Here is a 23709-nt window from a genome sequence, read left to right on the forward strand (position 1 = left end):
TTATCCTTTGTCTTACTTTAATAATCTTCAACTGTACAACATCCAGCAGTCTTCTGCCACCTGATACTTATTCCAGTGTCATCTGCTGATTTAACTATGTTTATTTACCCTGTACTTGTCCTATACTGTCATCACCTGTAAGTTGCTGTTTTCCTGTTTGATTATTTATGTACTCTGTAATTGGGTGCTGCGGAACCCTTGTGGCACCATATAAATAAAGTATAATAATAATAATAATAATAATAATAATATAGGGTGTATAATCCCCAGGTGTATCTCACACATCGCTCAGTACAGATTACAGGATGTATAATCACCAGGTGTATAACACACATCGCACAGTACAGTATATAGGGTGTATAATCCCAAGGTGTATCTCTCACATCGCTCAGTACAGTATACAGGGTGTACAATCACCAGGTGTATCACAAACGTTGCACAGTACAGTATACAGGGTGTATAATCCCCAGGTGTATCTCACAATTCACGCAGTACAGATTACAGGATGTATAATCACCAGGTGTATAACACACATCGCACAGTACAGTATATAGGGTGTATAATCTAGTGATGAGCGAGGTTCGGTTTTACTCGGTTTTACTCGGTTTTACTCGGTTCTCAAAACGGCATCTTATTGGCTATCCAAAACACGTGACATCCGTGAGCCAATAAGATGCTGTTTTGAGAACCGAGTAAAACCGAGTAAAACCGAATCCGCTCATCACTAGTATAATCCCCAGGTGTTTCTAACACATCGCTCAGTACAGATTACAGGATGTATAATCACCAGGTGTATAACACACATCGCACAGTACAGTATATAGGGTGTATAATCCCAAGGTGTATCTCACACATCGCTCAGTACAGTATACAGGGTGTATAATCACCAGGTGTATCACAAACATTGCACAGTACAGTATACAGGGTGTAAAATCCCCAGGTGTATCTCACACATCGCTCAGTACAGATTACAGGATTTATAAAATCACCAGGTGTATAACACACATCGCACAGTACAGTATACAGTGTGTATAATCCCCAGGTGTATCTCACACATCGCTCAGTACAGATTACAGGATTTATAAAATCACCAGGTGTATAACACACACCGCACAGTACAGTATACATACTGGTCACAACAATGCAGCAGATATTGAGCACTGATCAGGATACTAGAAGTGACACAGAGCTGCAAGATACAGCAATGGCCTACTGTACTGTACTATATGTATACTGCTGGTCACCAAAATGCTGCACTGTCCTACTATATACTGCTCACAATAATGCAGCACAGATATGGATAGTATACTTGACACAGAGCTGCAAGATACAGCAATGGCCTACTGTACTGTACTTTATGTATACTGCTGGTCACCAAAATGCTGCACTGTCCTACTATATACTGCTCACAATAATGCAGCACAGATATGGATAGCATACTTGACACAGAGCTGAAAGATACAGCAATGGCCTACTGCACTGTACTATATGTACATTTTGTAAAGGGTATAAAAACCCTGGATAGCAGCACCTCCATTACCTTGAAAAAGTTGCGTGACCGCAACGAAACGCAACGAAACGCGTTGGCGATTGGTGCTGTGTGTGCCTACCATCTACAACTCTTTCCTGAAGACTCTCCACCTGGACCAGGTCCCCATCACTGGCTCAATTTGCGGACCCGTTTGAAGAACAGCCATCACCCACAGCTAAACAAGGGACAAGCCGTTGCGGATGCCTATCCGCTTAAACACCTTGGACAACTGCTGGTGGTAACTATTATACATGATGGAACAGTGACGGGATACCTTGAGCATATCAATTAAGGGACTGTTTTTTGGAACAGGTGTGAACTGTCTATACACTCCTATCAGGACTGAGAGATACACAGCGACACTATTTTGTGGCCTTCATTGCATATTTCATACATTGTTACTATTTTTTAACCTTTTAATTCTTTTACATACAATAAATGTGTAATTTCATGTGACCTTCTGCTCTCATATGTGACCAATTAGCGCTTTAATTTTCCTTATCCAACTGTACTATATGTATACTGCTGGTCACCAAAATGCTGCACTGTACTACTATATACTGCTCACAATAATGCAGCACAGATATGGATAGCATACTTGACACAGAGCTGAAAGATACAGCAATGGCCTACTGTACTGTACTATATGTATACTGCTGGTCACCAAAATGCGGCACTGTCCTACTATATACTGCTCACACCAATGCAGCACATAGATAGTATACTTGACACAGAGCTGCAAGATACAGCAATGGCCTATTGTACTATATGTATACCTCTGGTCACCAAAATGCGGCACTGTCCTACTATATACTGCTCACAATAATGCAGCACAGAGATAGTATACTTGACACAGAGCTGCAAGATACAGCAATGGCCTACTGTACTGTACTATATATGTATACTGCTGGTCACCAAAATGCTGCACTGTCCTACTATATACTGCTCACAATAATGCAGCACAGAGATAGTATACTTGACACAGAGCTGCAAGATACAGCAATGGCCTACTGTACTGTACTATATATGTATACTGCTGGTTACCAAAATGCTGCACTGTCCTACTATATACTGCTCACAATAATGCAGCACAGAGATAGTATACTTGACACAGAGCTGCAAGATACAGCAATGACCTACTGTACTGTACTATATGTATACTGCTGGTCACCAAAATGCTGCACTGTCCTACTATATACTGCTCACAATAATGCAGCACATATATGGATAGTATACTTGACACAGAGCTGCAAGATACAGCAATGGCCTACTGTACTGTACTTTATGTATACTGATGGTCACCAAAATGCTGCACTGTCCTACTATATACTGCTCACAATAATGCAGCACAGATATGGATAGTATACTTGACACAGAGCTGCAAGATACAGCAATGGCCTACTGTACTGTACTATATGTATACTGCTGGTCACCAAAATGCTGCACTGTACTACTATATACTGCTCACAATAATGCAGCACAGATATGGATAGCATACTTGACACAGATCTGAAAGATACAGCAATGGCCTACTGTACTGTACTATATGTATACTGCTGGTCACCAAAATGCGGCACTGTCCTACTATATACTGCTCACAACAATGCAGCACATAGATAGTATACTTGACACAGAGCTGCAAGATACAGCAATGGCCTATTGTACTATATGTATACTGCTGGTCACCAAAATGCTGCACTGTCCTACTATATACTGCTCACAATAATGCAGCACAGAGATAGTATACTTGACACAGAGCTGCAAGATACAGCAATGGCCTACTGTACTGTACTATATATGTATACTGCTGGTCACCAAAATTCTGCACTGTCATACTATATACTGCTCACAATAATGCAGCACAGAGATAGTATACTTGACACAGAGCTGCAAGATACAGCAATGGCCTACTGTACTGTACTATATATGTGTACTGCTGGTTACCAAAATGCTGCACTGTCCTACTATATACTGCTCACAATAATGCAGCACAGAGATAGTATACTTGACACAGAGCTGCAAGATACAGCAATGGCCTACTGTACTGTACTATATGTATACTGCTGGTCACCAAAATGCTGCACTGTCCTACTATATACTGCTCACAATAATGCAGCACAGATATGGATAGTATACTTGACACAGAGCTGCAAGATACAGCAATGGCCTACTGTACTGTACTATATGTATACTGCTGGTCACCAAAATGCTGCACTGTACTACTATATACTGCTCACAATAATGCAGCACAGATATGGATAGCATACTTGACACAGAGCTGAAAGATACAGCAATGGCCTACTGTACTGTACTATATGTATACTGCTGGTCACCAAAATGCGGCACTGTCCTACTATATACTGCTCAAAACAATGCAGCACATAGATAGTATACTTGACACAGAGCTGCAAGATACAGCAATGGCCTATTGTACTATATGTATACTGCTGGTCACCAAAATGCTGCACTGTCCTACTATATACTGCTCACAATAATGCAGCACAGAGATAGTATACTTGACACAGCTGCAAGATACAGCAATGGCCTACTGTACTGTACTATATATGTATACTGCTGGTCACCAAAATGCTGCACTGTCCTACTATATACTGCTCACAATAATGCAGCACAGAGATAGTATACTTGACACAGAGCTGCAAGATACAGCAATGGCCTACTGTACTGTACTATATATGTATACTGCTGGTTACCAAAATGCTGCACTGTCCTACTATATACTGCTCACAATAATGCAGCACAGAGATAGTATACTTGACACAGAGCTGCAGGAGACAGCAATGGCCTACTGTACTGTACTACTTTAATTATATACTGGCGGTCCCCAGTCCCCACAATGCAGCACACTGAGCACAGATATTTGCAGCACACTGAGCACAGATAATGAACATTTTCAGGCAGAGAACATAGGCCCTCATTCCGAGTTGATCGGTCGCAAGGCGAATTTAGCAGAGTTACACACGCTAAGCCTACGCCTACTGGGAGTGTATCTTAGCATCTTAAAATTGCGACCGATGTATTCGCAATATTGCGATCACAAACTACTTAGCAGTTTTAGAGTAGCTCCACACTTACTCTGCCAGTGCGATCAGTTCAGTGCTTGTCGTTCCTGGTTTGACGTCACAAACACACCCAGCGTTCGCCCAACCACTCCCCCGTTTCTCCGGCCACTCCTGCGTTTTTTCCGGAAACGGTAGCGTTTTCAGCCACACGCCCATAAAACGCCGTGTTTCCGCCCAGTAACACCCATTTCCTGTCAATCACATTACGATCGCCGGAGCGAGGAAAAAGCCGTGAGTAAAAATACTATCTTCATAGCAAAGATACTTGGCGCAGTCGCAGTGCGAATATGGGCCCTCATTCCGAGTTGATCGGTCGCATTGCGAATTTAGCAGAGTTACACACGCTAAGCCGCCGCCTACTGGGAGTGAATCTTAGCTTCTTAAAATTGCGACCGATGTATTCGCAATATTGCGATTACTAACTACTTAGCAGTTTCTGAGTAGCTCCAGACTTACTCTGCCTGTGCGATCATTTCAGTGCTTGTCGTTCCTGGTTGACGTCACAAACACACCCAGCGTTCGCCCAGGCACTCCCACCGTTTCCCCGGCCACTCCTGCGTTTTTTCCGGAAACGGTAGCGTTTTCAGCCACACGCCCCTGAAACGCCGTGTTTCCGCCCAGTAACACCCATTTCCTGTCAATCACATTACGATCGCCGGAGCGAAGAAAAAGCCGTGAGTAAAATTACTTTCTTCATAGTAAAGTTACTTGGCGCAGTCGCAGTGCGAACATTGCGCATGCGTACTAAGCGGATTTTCACTGCGATGCGATGAAAAATACCGAGCGAACAACTCGGAATGAGGGCCCTTGCGCATGCGCACTATGCGGAATTTCACTGCGATGCGATGAAAAATACCGAGCGAACGACTCGGAATGAGGGCCATAGATATTTTCAGCACACTGAGCACAGATATTTGCAGCACACTGAGCACAGATATTTGCAGCACACTGAGCACAGATTACAGAGCTTTTCAGGGAGAGAACGCAGCCACGTCCTCTCCGTTCAACCTCCAATGCACGAGTGAAAATGGCGGCGACGCGCGGCTCTTTATATAGAATACAAATCTCATGAGAATCCGACAGCGGGATGATGACGTTCGGGCGCGTTCGGGTTAACCGAGCAAGGCGGGAAGATCCGAGGCTGCCTCGGAACCGTGTAAAATAGGTGAAGTTCGGGGGGGTTCGGATCTCGGAGAACTGAGCCCGCTCATCTCTAGTAAATAGGGGTACGATGTCTGCTGTAATATGTAAAAAGGGGGACGCTGTCTGCCATAATGTGTAAAAAGGGGCATGCCGTCTGCCGTAATGTGTAAAAAAGGGGACGATGTCTGCCTTAATGTGAAGAAAGGGGGATGCTGTCTGCCGTTATGTGTAAAAAGGGGGACGCTGTCTGCCTTAATGTGTAATAAAGGGGACGCTGTCTGCCTTAATGTGAAAAAAGGGGGACGCTGTCTGCCGTTATGTGTAAAAAGGGGGCGCTGTCTGCCTTAATGTGTAAAAAAGGGGACGCTGTCTGCCGTAATGTGTAAAAAGGGGGACGCTGTCTGCCGTAATGTGTAAAAAGGGGGACGCTGTCTGCCTTAATGTGTAAAAAGGGGATGCTGTCTGCCTTAATGTGTAAAAAGGGGACGCTGTGTGCCGTAATGTGTAAAAAGGGGAATCTGGCTGCCGTAAGGTGAAAAAAGGGGCTCTACCTGGTGTAGTGGTGCTACTATGCGGCGTAATTTAAATAATGGAGACTACTGTGCACCATTATATGAATTGGTATTATTTTGTCCCTTACCCATGAAGCAACGCCCCTATATTTTTGCGCGCGCCTACGGTGCGCACTGCCCCTGTTTTACATGTAGGGTTGGAGCTCCGATGCCGTTTCCTGCACACAGTGCTAAAATGTCTAGTTACGGCACTGTTGCTAGGTATCCATTTCTCTGGCCCTGAGCAGGTCCCCCTCACCAGATCCTCTACAGGGGTGAGGGGGTGGACTTGGATGGGATGAGGGGGGCCCAAAGCATTTTGTCGCACCTGGGCCCACCGCTCGCTAATTCCACCACTGAACTCAATAACATTTGTTTCCAGGCATTTCCAGGCAATTTTGACCACAGTACAAACAATGAAAGATATATATTGTACTATATATATTTTTAGATGTTGTAATCATCTGTACAGATTATTTTCAGCCTCAATGTAGGATTATTTCCTGAAATTTATGTTCGACCTGGAGGAGGTTCTGCTTCATCCAGCTTTACGCAAGGTATGTAGTACCAAGTAAATGTTTTTACACTAATATACACAACTAATTTTTATATTAATTCAACATATTTCCACTTTATTGTAGACATCGTGGCAAAGGGAGTGCAATTGCGCCGAGTCCCGGATGTGGCTCCTTTATGTGGAAATCAAAACCTGCAAGATCCGACGCTGGATAAAAACAATATTGTGATGTGGTCAAAACTGACTGGAAATGAGTGAAAATTAATGTTATTGAGGTTAATAATACTGTAGGGGGGAAAAACAGCAAGAAATTCTGTTATTTTAGCTGTTTTTATGATTTCAAAAAAATAATACAGATCCAAAACTCACAAGGGAGGTTTTGGCAAAACAAAAACAGATCCAAAACATGCAGGAGATACAGATCCAAAACAAGAACCCAGAACCTCGAGATTTAGTCTGGCGCACATACCTAATTATGATTGACTCCTGATGTATGCAAGTTTTGTGGCTAAATGACATCAATATAAAGGTATAATTAAATGCAAAATTTTAGTCAATTAAACCAAAAAATAGTCTGTATAGATTTTTAAATAAGTAAAAAGATTATACTTTACACATATCATTCCTGAGACATATTCTCTTTATCTATAAATATCTGTACATTTCCACTGAATATTTTACTCAACATCCCTATTAGATACTGACATTTCTGGTGTCTTGTTTAGCCAGAAGCTCTCTCAGATGGAGTTGTTAATTGAGTGTTTCATTATTTTTCTCTTGCAGGGGTTCTGCTTTGTGAACATATGGAGCTAGTAGCAAGATCCTCAGAAAGCTGAGGATAAGTGCAGCAGACCCCACCCTCATAAAATATGCATCAGGGCAGCCAACGAGTCTCTTTTTTCTTCCTATAAATAAATAAATAATCTCCCATGATGGAAGGGGCCTGCTCCTACATAGAATAGCCAAGCTCATTATTTGTAAGGTTTTCTTGTAGGTTGGCACATTATCAACTAAGCTTTTGCTTTTAGCCCAACCCAACCACAGACTACATTATTAAATATTTCAGTGGTATTACAATTATTTATTACACTGTGTTGTTATTTTGTTAATATACTGAATAATGAATTGAAATGATTGAAGAAGCCGTTTGGTACATCAGTCTGTATTCTGAATCAGACTGGTGTACCAAACTATAGATTGCTGACTGTTTAAACTGAAAATACAGGATAAGGGAATACTAAGTGATAAATGTGAATCATGCTAATTCTGACCTTAAACAAGCAGCAATTTCTGAAAAATTAAGTGTTGCTAGTGTGTACCAAGGTAAAATCCATGAGATATCAGACATATTTCCAAATTTCTAAATGGCAGCCAGTGCCATCACAGGAGCCATTTCTATAGGAACAGTATTCAGGGGCAATGTATGAAACTCAGGAAAGCTAAGCTTAAGCTTGCCCTCTTAAGTAAAGGAGTCAGCCCTGTTGGATCCCTCTCTGATGGGATGGATGTAATTTCTATACCCATCGCAAGTTGTTCACAAGTCACGTGTCCAGCTGGATGGCAGCAGTTCAACAGCTGGATGGATGCACAGGTGCTTATAAGCTATCACTTTACGTTTTACTCTTCACTGAGACTGGCTCTTATTGGAGCCTTTGCACAGGCGACTGCAGCTTATTGCATACCCTGAGAAAAATATTGCTTATTGCTGTGATGTTTTGAAAAAGGAATGTACATTTTTGGGTGCATAGTGCAATTTTTAATAAATAAAAGCCACCAAACTTTTACCCCGTCCTTTACGAAAGGATTTATAACTACCTGGAAGCCACACAATGTTAGTGCCATTTCCAAAATATTAAGGGGTCTAAGCAGTGAAAAGACTGGAGAAAAGGACAAGTGGAGAAGTTGCCCATGCCAACTAATCAGCTTTGAATGAAGCCTTTATCAAGTAAAATGTAAGGGAGATGCTGATTGGTTGCCATGGGCAACTTCTCCACTGGTCTGTTTCTCCACTGTTTTCACTGCTTCATGTATAGACCCCTATAAATTATCTAATTACAACAGAGTCGCTTTATGTAGCTTCTTGAGCTAGAACATAAGTTCAATTGCTGTTTGAAACACTTTTCCTGGTGGGATCTTTGCAACAATCTGTTTTACAGTAAATGATTATAAAGATTATATTTTGAATAAACTAGACTTTCCTCTTTTATGGTCTTGGCTATTTATGAATGAATGATATGTGAGAAAGATAGGGATTTCTGATATTTATGAAAGTATATCTCCACAGTGACTATGACATATTTAAAAAGGACAGTAGTGGTACAAGTAATTATTCTTCTTATAACTGCAAGGAGCAGTAATACTTTAAAATATTTTTTCATCCTAATTTATACAAATGTATCTTTTTTTCTATTTTTCTCCCTAAAATTGATTCTGCAACTCTTCTGCCACTGGAAGCCTAAGCCACACATGGTTACACATACTCGTTGAGCACCTGGTTTGACCAGGGAGCTGGTGAGTCCTGCTTACCTCCGCCAGACAGTATTTTAAGAAAATATCTATTTTAACGTTTTTCCCAATGTATCCTTATGTTGATGTCTTGGTACTGATATTGATGCACATAAAGCAGCATTTGAAATTACAATATAAGATTAACACATTTTCATCAAATATTGAGATAATATTACAATTTCTGTGTTGGAAAAACTTAAAACACAAATATTGTGTTATCAAACAGCTTATGTGCTACCTGAAACAAAAGTATAACAGTGTAGTGTTTTTACAGATACTATCAGAATAGATATTCAAGATCATTTTTCTTAATGTTGAACATTTGTTATAAACACAAAAACACAGAAATCTGAATACAAATATTTCTAGATCATCTTACTTTAGATAGACAGACAGACAGATAGATAGATAGATAGATAGATAGATAGATAGATAGATAGATAGATAGATAGATAGATAGATAGATAGATGTATTTTTAGGGAACATCTCATTAAATTAATGGTTTTCTTGTCCTTGTCTCAGCTTCTCTTTATGATTTTATAGTGCTTTCATCAATCCATAAAGGATACTGTTAGCTTGCAGATTTGTAAAGCTAGTGGTTTTAGATGATATATGACATATGATGTTTGCTGATTCCATACTGTATGAGCATGGGGAAAAAGCAGACATATCAGCTTTCAGTTTCCTTTATTGACAATACTAAATCCAAGCTCTATGATCTCTGTTGCCAACGACCTTGAAAAGTAGCCTTTTCAAGGTTACATCTATCATCCTTGGGGAATTATTTCAAATGTCATACAAGGTCATCTTTATTTCTGACAGACCTAAAGGATGTCCTGTTATAGAACAGATGATGCCACAGTAAAGCTGTATACGGTCAGCAGTCAGCAACCATTCTTTGCAAGATCTGGAAATTGCTGCTACAGTATCTGTGTTTTAATAATAAGGCAAACAATAATGTGAGTATTTAAAGAAAATACTCAATTCTTATCCAGATGTAATATGCAGTACTGCACAATATTACATTTATATTTAACTTATTTTTATTTCAATAAAAATTCAATGTGAAGCATTTTATTGTATATTGCTTATGCTTTGAAGTATAGTTATTGTCTTTTTCAACATGAAGATATCATATTATACATTGGATTGTTTTTTAATGCTGTCAAGAAAAGGTTAAGGTCAGGAGGTCATTTATTAATAACAGAAAATTACAGCATTAATGACATGTGAACAGTCAGGTTAATACAAAGCATGTGACTGTTATCGCTAATATGCTGTATTGTGTCCTCCATGAATTAAACAGAGCTTCATTTACAAAGTCCATTTACAAAGTGCAGCATAAAATTCTATTTGCCACTGCTATGTGCTTCAGTTTGAGCAGGTGTACCTAGATGTCTGCCAAGCATATGTGCTTACGGAGCAAGATGGCAGTATTTCACAAAGGATAAAAGGAACAGTCGGTCAGCATCCTCTTCTAGCTTCTCAGTCACCAGGCATACTCATGCAGTGTGCTATTGCACCATTAGTGAGTATGCCAGTGTCATACACAGTAGCACAGTGATGTGGATGGTGATGCCAATTTCACAATAAGAATAAAGGGAGGTCTCCACACTTTGAATGGCTGGAATGGCTATGAATGGCTGGAACTACCCACCAATTAGAATGCATAATGAGGATACATGGCATGTAGTGTGTTGAGAATGACAGCATGGAAATGTGGTAGAAAATATTTTAATAGAAATGTCCCATAGGATTTGGTGGAGAGTGGAGACTGGAGAGGCTCTGCTGAACTACCGTCCCTACAAGAAATCTAGATCAAGAACATGATCTGAGCGTGCAGAGATAAAATCTTTTACTTTCACTGGTGGAGATACACACAAGGCTATAATTAGGGGTGGAGGTGTCCCCGGGCACTTGTATTTGAATTGCAGGGAGCCTCAAACAGTACCCTGAAGCCATCAGGAGTGTCCTTATAACAATTTGGGCAATCAGCTTCCCTCTGTTTCAGTGACAAGCCATCTCAGGCCCATCCAAAAAATCCTTTGGATGGTCTTCGGTGCAGAACCTGTTCCTGTTACTGATAGCATGCTGCCACAGGGCTGACCAGAGCATACTAAGCTCTGTTTTTCTTTGATCCTGGCTGTGCCAAGGCATTTTGCAGTGTACACCCAATGTGTTTTGTAAATGAAGTCCCCTGTAGGACAATGGCCCTGACCACAACATAACTTTTTGACAGACTGTTGGATAGCTGATTGTTTCCATCTGCACAATTGAGTTGAAAAAAAAGTTGCACATGTTGTTATTATTATTATTATTATTATTATTATTATTATTATATTTATGTACTTCTTTTATCCTCAGAGATAATATAGCAGCAAACAAGAAAACACGTTAAATTCCTGGGCCCTCAGTTCCTTGGATCCCCCAAGGGAATAAAGGCTCACTATCATTTCCCCTCCCATCTATTAGAGCTGCTGTATCATGTTGTCAATATTAGGGAACTAGCAACTACATGGAACTGCCCCCAGCAATGCTGTTACCGCTTCTTGTGCTGAGATGATAATCATCAGGTGTGTCACACGCAAAGCTGAGTCATTTTCCAACACAGAATGTAACAGGGCAGAGTCATGGCGCTGTCCAGTTAAGCTTTGTATTGGAAACTGACTACTGTTTGATACTGTAGGCTGTACAAAACTGTACGAACTCTCAAGCCAAGAAATATGTGTACAAGCTGGAACTCCCTGCAGGTGCCTGGCAGACAGCTCCAATAACCTGAAACTGGACTTTGCATTCTCATAGTGCATTTTGGAAAATTAGGTTTTTGAAGATTAATGAAAATTGTATTATGAAGCTGACTTGATTTCTTTTCATATAAAGTTGTAATGCTCTGGGCCCCAGATAGCAGGACAGTAACTAGAGTGATGTAACATGTGCTACTGCGCAGGGTGCAACAAGGCAGGGGGTGCTGTAATTGCAGCACATGTTCATTTTCTGTTTTAATCTCACTTGCAACTTCCTTCTCTTTAATCCCCAGCATCACCTACCCACCTCCATCTCCCACTCACTTCTGTAAGATACTTCAGTCACGCACTCCTTCATATAAGGCACACATTTCAAATACTCTTATAAAATTGGCACACAGAAACAAATACCTCCATGAGTAAGGTCTCTGACTGCAATATGGAAGATTATGAGTTTGAATCCTGGGTATGACAGTATTCTGAAATGCGTGCTTTAAGTAAAGGAGTGTGTGACTGAAGGTCATGAATATTACTGCTAAAAAATGTGGGATGCAAACTAAAGGATAATGTAACTAAAACACAGAGATCTCAAAGTACATGCCTAAATGATGGTATAAGAAGATTGGTGTCCAGATCCATTTTCTTGGGAGTGTTCTGTAAGTACAGATGTTCTATAAATGTGTGTGATGCTTTCACTGAGTGCCAGGGCATGCCTTATGTCCCTGTGTGAAAAATATGGGCAGGCACCTATGTTTTTTCTGGTCAAGGGCACCAAATTTTCTAGTTGCGGCTCTATCATTGGACAGCTGGGCTGTGTCTCTCATAGCTGGGAGGCTCACATGTCAAGGGAACGGCACATGGCCATATTTACTCATGGGTACATGTGCAGTGTGTAGATCGTGCACCCATGCCAAATACACCAGTCTTGAAGGCAGATTTACTAAAGTGTAGATTCTACTTATCATTTATCTAGCACCTTCTGAAGGTAATATCTAGAATCTGATTGGTTGCTATGGGCAACATCTCCACTTCTAAAAACCCGCACTGTACTAAATATATCCTTAATTTTCCATAATGAAACTCAAATGGACTTTGAGTACAATTAATATTTTAATTTATGAAGTATAAAAGGTACTGGTAATGTTTCTGAATAATTGATTTTTAATTTCTGAATTATTTTAAAAATTTGATCCAGGATGATTGATCCCTACACTATTAACATTACTGTGTTAAATTGTGTTCAAGATAAATACCCCAGCCCTGACCCACCCGTTATACTTACGGTCGCGATGCCAGCTGTCGGGATTCTGGCGTCAGTCTCCTGACTGTGTTGGGATTCCGATGTCACCATTATGATGGCTGTCGGGATTCCAGCATCAGAATTCCGACTGACGGAATCCCGACAGCCGGCATCTTGACCGCATGCCATAAATACATAGTAGTCTTGCATAATTAGGTCATAGCAGTTTCAATCCCTTTCCACTCAGGGCCCACTGCAGCATTTATATTTCCTATATTTCAAATTGGCCCTTCTGATGCAACATAGATACTTTCATAAATAATACCCTGAGATAAATCTGAGATAAAATGCTTTATATAGATAACAGCAGACTGCAGAGCAGTAAAGTCAGGTAAAAACCTAATATGATCACAAAATAGGTTTTATAATGAATGACATTATTATGTTCGATTAGTTTTAGTTTTATAACATTGTAATATAAATGATTGCTTACCTAGTTTAACCTGGAAACAAATACTTACTGAAATTCTTAATAATCTAATAATCTATTGATATTTAACAGAAGCTAATAAAGTACACACAATTCAATTAAGTTGTGTGTACTGGCTGCTATAGTGAGCTGCCAGCCATAAAGTATTATACCCAATGCATTAGCAAAATTCTAGCACTCTAGCCAATGCAGTGGTACATCTATTGTGCACTTTCACTACTCGATAAGTATATATCATAGTAAATATTATGTTGCAATCACAAAAGTGTCTGTGTCTGCACCTGGATTAGTTATTTGGAAACATTTTCTCACTATTAATCATTTTAAAATAGATTAGGAAATATTCAGACGTTAGTGCTTGTGTCACTTGTATAGGGGGACAGGCTTGTGCATCCAATACATTAGTAACAAGGAAATATTTCTGTAGTCTAAACTTTGATACCCATTCATTCGCTACTGAGCTGTACATTGTGGGAACATTCACATGTGAACATGGAATGTATAATGCAGGGATATAGCATTTACTATAATGCATATTATATATAAGAGAAAAGTTATTATTTTGCTAATACTGTATGTTGTAAAACATAGTTATTTAAAATGAAAGTTCTAGGGAACCTCTATAACTGACCTCGCAGGAATGCTTTGCATCTATAGTATGTGTGACATTTCTTCATCCTCCCATCCTTATAAGACTTATACATTTCACAAGTGCCTGACAGGAAAAATCTATTGTTGAGGCACACACAGCCAGGCTCACGCGCAGCATCTTACGTGTTGTAAGATGCTGCGCGTGAGCCTGGCTGTGTGTGCCTCAACAATAGATTTTTCCTGTCAGGCACTTGTGAAATGTATAAGTCTTATAAGGACCCCATAATTACCTTCTATATATTTAAAATGTAACGATCTCAAAAATCTGTCCATAAAAATGTGCAAATATGATAATTCATTTGATTACAGTATACACGTTTCTGCATGTTACTCCAAGAGTTCTATATCACATGGTATTACAGGAGAAAACTGCCATCACAACGGCTCTCTAATGAGAGTCACGTGATGTTCCTGGTGACAGACTTATTCCCATGAGCTAGTAATGAGTATTACTAGATTTCTACGCAAATTCAAAATACAAAAATAAAATAATACTCACATTTGCATCTAAAATGATAAATCATATAAAGGTAATCAACAAGATATATAAACCGCCCGTTTGTCAAGGTGAACCCTGACCAACGTTTTGGGGAATAACCGTCCCTTTGTTTGAGTGCCGCTGCTCGCTTTGAACTGGGAAATTATATATACATATATATATATATATATATATATATATATATATATACAAATACATATATATATATATATATATATATATACACATATATACATTTATATAATCAATTCAAGTGACATAGATAAACAGTTCCCTTTTTTCTTAAAAAGTGGAAGTATTTATTGCACAAACAAGTGTGAATCATGGGAATCAAACATTTTGCAAGCGATGTTTTCTTTTAAACGATTTGCAGCAGATAAATGAGAATACATAGAGTAATTGTTTTTTTTTTATTTTTTATTGAAACGTTGACCAAGGTGCATTACAAGCACATCTATGCAATTCATTGTATTACATGGATGAATTATTTGCGAGTGTGTGGGATATTACATTAGATTATATTTTTCTATTACAAACTGAGCTGCGACATATTTTATTACATTATTGTAATTTAACCAAAACTATGGTTACTGTACGTTATAATACGTTATTGTACTACATGCAAATCTGCGGTATAGTATAGATAACACCAGTGGTTCTCATACACGGTCCTCAAACTCTCTGAGGGGTATATTTACTAAAAGTATGTTATTGCTGCCTCAAATCGATATAAAATCAACTTTTAGTAAATATACCCCTAACAGTCCGAATTTTCAGGATATCCATGCTTGGGCACAGGTGGCTAAATTAGTACTGTGCCTCAATCAAATTTATTTAACCGTCTGTGCTCAGTCATTTTTATCCTTAACACTTGTCTTGAAGACTGAATTTGGGAGCCACTGTATCACACTATTATATTAAAAGCAGAACTGCGACATATTATAATTTATTTTATATTATATTATGTTTTATTATATAATATTGTTGCATTACAAGCATAGCAGCAGCATAGTATTTTTAATTGCATTATTGCCGTTCATTCGAATCCGCGGCGTGCTGCACTGTATTACAGTACTGTACTATAAATACATTACAACTGCTTGGAATACGGCGCAAAGTAAATCTGGGTGTAAACTTTACCTACTACAAACTGATACCAATGAGTGAAAGTTTCACACCAAAAATTATTGCCCTACTATTGGACCTGCATTACCCCCTTTAATCTCTCCTGTTTTTTCCGGATTTCTCACATTAATTCTCCTGGGAGCGACGCTTCCAACCCTGGATTACACGACTCAAATGGTAATCCTTAGAAGAGGGCAGCACAAATACAAGGAAATCCTAACCTATACTGTCCCCAGAGACGCCTAAGAGTTAAATACCCCCCCACTTACACACAAGCAATCATAAGCACACACACGCACACGCACACACACATTTACATAATTCATACACACATACATTTACATAATTAGGTAGCTATTTGGTTTATCTCTCTGTATACCAAGTCAGAACCAAGTCAGAATATCGTGGCTACTCGTGCATGTATCCTGTGAAACACTCATTACTATATTAGACAGATCGATCTATCTATCTATCTATCTATCTATCTATCTATCTATCATCTATCATCTATTTATATATAAAATCATTTGCTGGGGCATAACAATTGCCATTTTTGCAGATATATATTTACTAGGAGATGAAAGATGGTATTTACAAAATTATTGAGAAGAAATGTTGAATATTCTGCATGCACATGTAAATATTATCACAGTATACCATTAGTACTTAATTCTGTACAAGATTCATAGACACACATACATTTCTCTCTTTATGACATTGTGTAGAGAGCACAATACTACAGTATTATATAACATCAGTTTTTAATTTTAACGTTTCAAAAATAAAAATGAGTAGACTTGTAAAAGCTTCACCTAATTTACATTGCATGAGTTACATGTGCAAACATCAGTGGTCCTTTGTCAACTATTGAGACGCTCCCCCTTTGGGAATATAGAGGAATACGATTTTAATCATAATTCGCAGCATGCCCTGGCCAGTGTGAATACCAGGATAAGAGGAGGAGATACCTGTGATGATGTCTTCATTTTACAGGCTAACATGAGAACTATCCATTCACCGCCTGTGCATAGTGCTAAAACTCCTTAGTGTCACTCTTAGGGACTGCTAGCTCTCGTAAAGGAATGATGTAAGCAATAGTACTGGTCCTAATGGTATCTATCTATCTATCTATCTATCTATATATATATAGATATATATAGATATAGATATATATTTATATCATCCATCTGTAATCTAATGCACAGGTTCTCAAACTCGGTCCTCAGGACCCCACAAAGTGCATGTTTTGCAGGTAACCTAGCAGGTGTATGGGTGTATTAGTTACTCACTGACACATTTTAAAAGGTCCGCAGGTGGAGCTAATTATTTAATTGTTATTCTATGAGTAGACCTGCAAAACATGCACTGTGTGGGGTCCTGAGGACCGAGTTTGAGAACCCGTGGTCTATAGGGAAGAAGACTAATAGCCACCACTCCAATGTAAAACACACATACCTTTTGATGTAAGGTTTTGGTTTTACAGTCTGAAATTGGAGCTGTTTTAAGATTAAACAAAAATCATTACAATGTACCTCTTTAATTGCTGTGCACCTTTAATGGAAATCAAACTCCTCCTCTTCTTCTTGCTCTCATTCTTTTCTCTCTCTCTCTCTCTCTCTCTCTCTCTCTCTCTCTCACATGCTCTTTCCCCCCTTTTTTATTTGATATCTTTATTTCCTCCTATTTCATTCCCTCTCTCTCCCTCCCTCTTTCTCACCTTCTGACATTCTCCCTTCTATCATTTCTTTCATTCTCTTCAATTCAATTCTTTCTCTCTTTCTCTCCTCTCCCTTGCTCAATCTTTCTCACCTTCTCTCTCTCACTCCCTTTCCCTTCTGCCATCTATCTTTCTCACCTTCTCTTGTCCTCTTTTTCTTACCTCTTTGCTTTCTTTTTCTTTCTCTCCCTCCCTACATATTTGTATTTTTCTTCTTCTCTTCTTGCCTCTCTTTCTTTTTATCATTACGTCTTTCTTTCTTTCTCTTTCTTTCTTTTTCTTTCTTTCTTTCTTTCTTTCTTTCTCTTTCATTCTTTCTTTCTCATTTCTCTCTCGTTTAAATGTAAACGCTGAACAAATAATTGCCTAGATTCCCAGTATATTGTAAGCATAGATGCCTATAATTAAACAAACTGTTACATAATACAGTAATTCTCCTTTGTTTATTTCTCTATCGAAATGGATACAATAACTCTGGCATATTCCCAACATTGATGGTTAGAAAAAATGATCTCGCCTGTCACATTTTTTCCCCTGGAAAAGCCAGCCCCGGGCTATGTAGAGAGGAATGGCTGATGTTATCCATATATCAAAGGATGCAGCCCATTCCTCTATCCTTATTACAGGTAAATGTGAGTGCAGTGCCCTTGTGTTTAATAACCCCCCCCCCCCTCCTCATACCTCGTTTCAGGTTATAGCTGTGACTGCAGAGCATTGTAGTGCTGGGTCTGCAGAGCATTGCATTGCTGAGACTGCAAAGCACTTCTTTTCTGGGATTGCAGCGCATCACACTGCTGTGATTGCAGAATATTGCATTGCATTACTGTGCATGTGGCTGCGCTCCAGCTGAGAGACAACAATGGCACTTCTTACAATGTGTACTTCTTAAGTGTTCTAGATAATGAATGTTTCAAGAGTTTCATTATGACATGTAGACTGAATAGAATATCCTATGCGTCTGTAATAACACAATAGAGGCAGTATACAGCACACATACTGTAGATGGCACACATACAGACTGCTATCATCTTGGCGTGTAATATGCTTTTTTGTTTTATTTTTAACATCTTATTTGTTTTCTTATAAACTGTTATTTATATATTTATAAACTTATATACATGATGCGTTTAATGTCGTGACTATGGTTTTTTTTTCTGAAAGCTAGACCTACAATGTAATTCTGTAATCATACTGTGCATAAAAATAATCTGACACCGTTTAGGTTTGTGCCATATAAATTTGTTTTTCACGTTAATTTCATTCACAAAAAAAAGCACCGGCCCAAAGGCCAGCACTCACAGAATATTGATAGTAGAGTCTAGTAGTATGCTTAAATATTCAATGGATCTAAGCTTATTCCTCAGATATGTAGAAAAAGCCGTATTTAACATAATTTCAGACACTCAGAAAATAAATCCGTTAAATAAAGGATTTATCATTACTCCTTGAAAATGTTGTACTATTTAGTTTTCAGAAAAGGGTGAATTCACGTACTGTTGGGAAATAATAAATGTCACTATGATCTTATATATACTGTACAGTATGAGTATTTCAATATAGTAATTTGATCAAAATACAGATTCTGTTTGCACTGTTACAATCTGCTTCCTTATGATGTGTTGGTTTTCATAATGGTTTTATTTATGAACGAACTATTATCTTTAAATTTAAATGGAATAATCATTATATTCTACAGCTTTGTAGCACCAAAGAGAAGTAAATGACACTACCGGCAGAAAAAAACATTATTGAAAACCTTAAATTTACTCCTAGGAGATAGATGCGACCTTAGTATGTGACATCCATAATTCAAGATTGCAATTCACAGTAATTTTAGCTGTAGATGGGAATGTTAGGGCAGCTTTTAGTATTCACCACCTTGCTTCTATCTGAACTGTTCACTGTGGCTAATTTTTTTAACTTGATTTTCTCCATTCACTTTTGTAAATGGGTTTTTTGCACAGTCTAATATCGCAAAGCTGATGTTTAATTGCATGAAATATAAATGAGGTCTCTCCATCTATTTGCTGAACATATCAATTATTCAACCTGTGCCTCAGCAAGAATTCGTTTAAAAGCCATCTGAGCAATAAACCCCTCCTGTCTCCAAATCAGAATTAATTCCCATCTATCAGTGAGAAAATATACCAATGCTACTTACTTTTCGCATGATATAGCTTATTCGTGACGTCATGTTCACTTTACAGAAATCCAGTGATTAATGTGTTTATTGCATTGAACTTTGTATTTACTTATATGATATCTATACATTCAAACAAATTGATAGGTTAGACCTCAGTAAAGTACAGTATAATACCGCTAGATAGACACCGTATATAGATAAAAACTGCGTGTGTGTGTGTGTGTGTGTGTGTGTGTGTGTGTGTGTGTGTGTGTTATATATATATTTATATATACACAGTATACACACACACACACACACACACACACACACACACACACACACACACACACACACAAAGTCCTTATTGCAAATACATATGTAGCAAACATTGTAGAGTCAGAGATAATGGAAGAGGAGGGGGCGGGGGCGTGGCTACAGGAGAATACTCCACTACACCTTGTGATCAGTCATCACCCTGATTCCGCAATCAATGAGAGAAAGTTAGGCACAAGGTGACATTGGGAACAAGTAAAATTGCTGCATTACGGTAAAGTGCAACACTGATCTGCTGAGGTTATGTGAATGTTATGACATTGCAAAATGAGTGTGCCATATGGCTGCCGGCAGCCTATGAGACGACGCATTGATTTTTATTCAGTGCTTTCAATAGTAAATAATATCGAGATAATTTATTTCTCCATTTACGTCCTGTACAAAAACAGATATAGATAGATAAATAGATAGACAGACGTAATTCATATGGAATTGTATTTGGCAATCTATTAATACAGCCTGTGTCCTTTTGCAAGTGAAGCCTCGAATTAAGGATTTAAGAGCCCCTCCATCAAATTATCCCTAACCTCACAGTGGGATTACAGGATAATATACTTTACAGGCCATCAACGTAATCACGTCTCCCAGTATTCACCCTTCTAAACCGATAAGCACATTAAGATCCTCTGTGCCCACTCACAGGACAAGCAGTGGACATACATTAATCAAGAAGAGATTAAAAAATAAAAAATAAAAATACCCCTCATCCCAATGCAAAAGACTGTGAATGGAAAATCCGCTTTGATTTTTTTGCACGGATTACTGTTGGAGGAAATTAATGAATGGATGGGATCATTAAAGAGGAATGTTTCTACAGTCTTCGTTTTATGTTCATCCCCGTGGGGTTACCATGCTGCACATGAGCATTTAAAAGCCAGTGATGAATGAAAGATTGAGATTTTGATTAAATTCTGAGCTGCAAGCATAAATCAAGATTTCAGAATATAAACCATTCATTCAGGAGACCCCTTCCAGACGGGATCCGAGTGCAGCTCCATTGTTTTATCGTGCATAATTAATATTTTTGACAACAGGGAGGTCACACCCTTTGCAATTAGACAAATTGATCAGCGTATTACTAAATAATAGTATGGTTTCTTTATTTTCAGTATTTAGTACATATTTAGAATAGAACATAAAAATATAAATATATACATCAGGTAAGTAGACACACAGACACACACAGACACACACAGACACACAGATAGATAGATAGATAGATAGATAGATAGATAGATAGATAGATACTCAAGCAGTATATGCTTTACTTTTGTACAATAAGGGAACATATAAATAAATACCTGTGCAGATGTCCTAAGGTATTTCCAGCTAGTTTCTTGAATTCCTCTTTTCTAAACTCCATTGCGATCTCTTTAATCTGGAAAAGTTCAGTTATCAAATCTGTGTGCTATTAGGAAAAAGTTCTCATTACCAGTTATAAGGCAGATATTAAAAAGAGGAAGGAGAAGAATTATGATTTTTGCCTCAATCCTGACAGATGCAGAAGACGATTAAAACAAATAAAACATACAGTCTATGGTTGTGGCCTGGGGAGTCACAAGCGCACAGACATAGGTAGGCATCGGTTTATGTAGTAATGAGGAAAACCTTATGAGTGATGTGGATGGAGCTCAGGCTGTGCTGTTCACTATAATATCCAATAAATATATTTCTTTCTTGCGTGGGACGGCCATGAACGAGAGTGGGAAAAAACCTTTGTAGTCAGAGTTACAGTGAAGTCAGGGGAGGTTTGTGACACAGCTACCGTGTAGCCACAAGGATGGATGGATTTCAGCACCAAGGACAGCGTCACTTCATCCGGATTTAAGTGCCTGTGCACCAGCTTCAGGCGTTCAGTCTACAACTCTCTCTATGCCACCATTATAAATCTGCCATAGCCTTCTATATCGAAGCCGTACACCTAGCACAGCTAAGTGCAAAGAAGATGAGTCCCTTTCCCTGTGATGCTTTGTGGCTGCCTCAAACCCTCCTCTCCCTCCCAACGTTCACGTAACTCCACACAAATTGCTATATTTGGAGCTGGATTAGAAGACGTTTTCCTCTTAGTCCCAGATGATTTAAACTGCGGGAGGAGGGTGAGGAAAAATACGAAGGGGATGAGTTAGAATCAGGAGACATTGCTTTTAATAATCTGTAAAGGTACTTAGGGAGGGGGATGGATGCAGGTTGGTGTGTGATAGGCGGGGGGAGGGTGTTTGGGGTGTGTGCTTTGCAGTTCAGGAATTTATAAAATTACAGAAAAACACCGTATAATATTTGTTTTAGCAGCCAATTGCAAAATGAGTAACATTAAGGCAGGGGTGGGCAATTATTTTAGCTGGGGGGCCGCTTAACACTTCCAACGAATATTCGAGGGCCACACACAAAATACTCAAAAAGAGTCCCCTTTTTACACATTACGGCAGATAGCATCCCCTTTTTACACATTACGGCAGACATCATCCCCCTTTTTACACATTACAGCAGACAGCGCCCCCGTTTTTACACATTACGGCAGACATTGTCCCCCTTTTTACACATTACGGCAGACTGCGTCCACTTTTTACACATTACGGCAGACTGCGTCCCCTTTTTACACATTACGGCAGACATTGTCCCCCTTTTTACACATTACGGCAGACTGCGTCCACTTTTTACACATTACGGCAGACTGCGTCCACTTTTTACACATTACGGCAGACTGCGTCCCCTTTTTACACATTACGGCAGACATTGTCCCCCTTTTTACACATTACGGCAGACTGCGTCCACTTTTTACACATTACGGCAGACTGCGTCCCCTTTTTACACATTACGGCAGACATCGTCCCCCTTTTTACACATTACAGCAGACAGTGCCTACGTTTTTACACATTATGGCAGACATCATCCCCCTTTTTACACATTACGGCAGACAGCATCACCCTTTTTTACACATTACGGCAGACATCGTCCCCCTTTTTACACATTACAGCAGACGGTGCCTCCGTTTTTACACATTATGGCAGACATCATCCCCCTTTTTACACATTACGGCAGACAGCATCACCCTTTTTTACACATTACGGCAGACAGTCCCTACCCCCCTGTCCCCTCCCTCCCCTAAACCCATATTGTAGTTTTTAACTCAGCTGCCTCCCCACCCCTAAACCTATATGCAGGGCCGGCGCTACCACTAGGCAGCTTTAGGCAGCTGCCTAGAGCGCCAGCCACTGGAGGGCGCCGCTGAGCCACTTAACAAAAAAAAAAAGAAAAAGGATGTCTGCTGTCCTTTCACACGGTGCTTGCAGCAGCTGCAGCCTGTGGGACTTATCAAACGCCCGCCCCCCCCCCCTCCCACCTTCTCCACCAATCTATCCCTGACAGACGAAAATGTTTTTTTTTTATCTTCAACAAAAGAAGGTACCCACGGCACCCAAGTTAAGCTCCGCCCACTGAAGCGTTTGGCCCCGCC

General features: G+C 39.3%; 1 protein-coding gene across 2 annotated transcripts in view; it reads right to left on the bottom strand.

Annotated features, from left to right (window-relative positions):
* SLC17A7 (solute carrier family 17 member 7) overlaps positions 1 to 22381 on the bottom strand; it is a 366305-nt gene extending 343924 nt beyond the window's left edge. Inside the window, exon 1 of one of the 2 annotated variants that reach the window (XM_063942897.1) lies at positions 21557 to 22381. In XM_063942897.1, the coding sequence (XP_063798967.1) occupies positions 21557 to 21618 (62 nt within the window). In that variant the 5' untranslated portion in view covers positions 21619 to 22381. Of the gene's footprint in view, positions 1 to 18478; positions 18567 to 21556 lie in introns of those variants that run through there. The other variant, XM_063942898.1, reaches the window with a different exon arrangement.
* Positions 22382 to 23709: the final 1328 nt, after the last annotated feature.

This window comes from Pseudophryne corroboree, chromosome 10 (genome assembly GCF_028390025.1).
Source record: "Pseudophryne corroboree isolate aPseCor3 chromosome 10, aPseCor3.hap2, whole genome shotgun sequence".
Taxonomy (NCBI): domain Eukaryota; kingdom Metazoa; phylum Chordata; class Amphibia; order Anura; family Myobatrachidae; genus Pseudophryne; species Pseudophryne corroboree.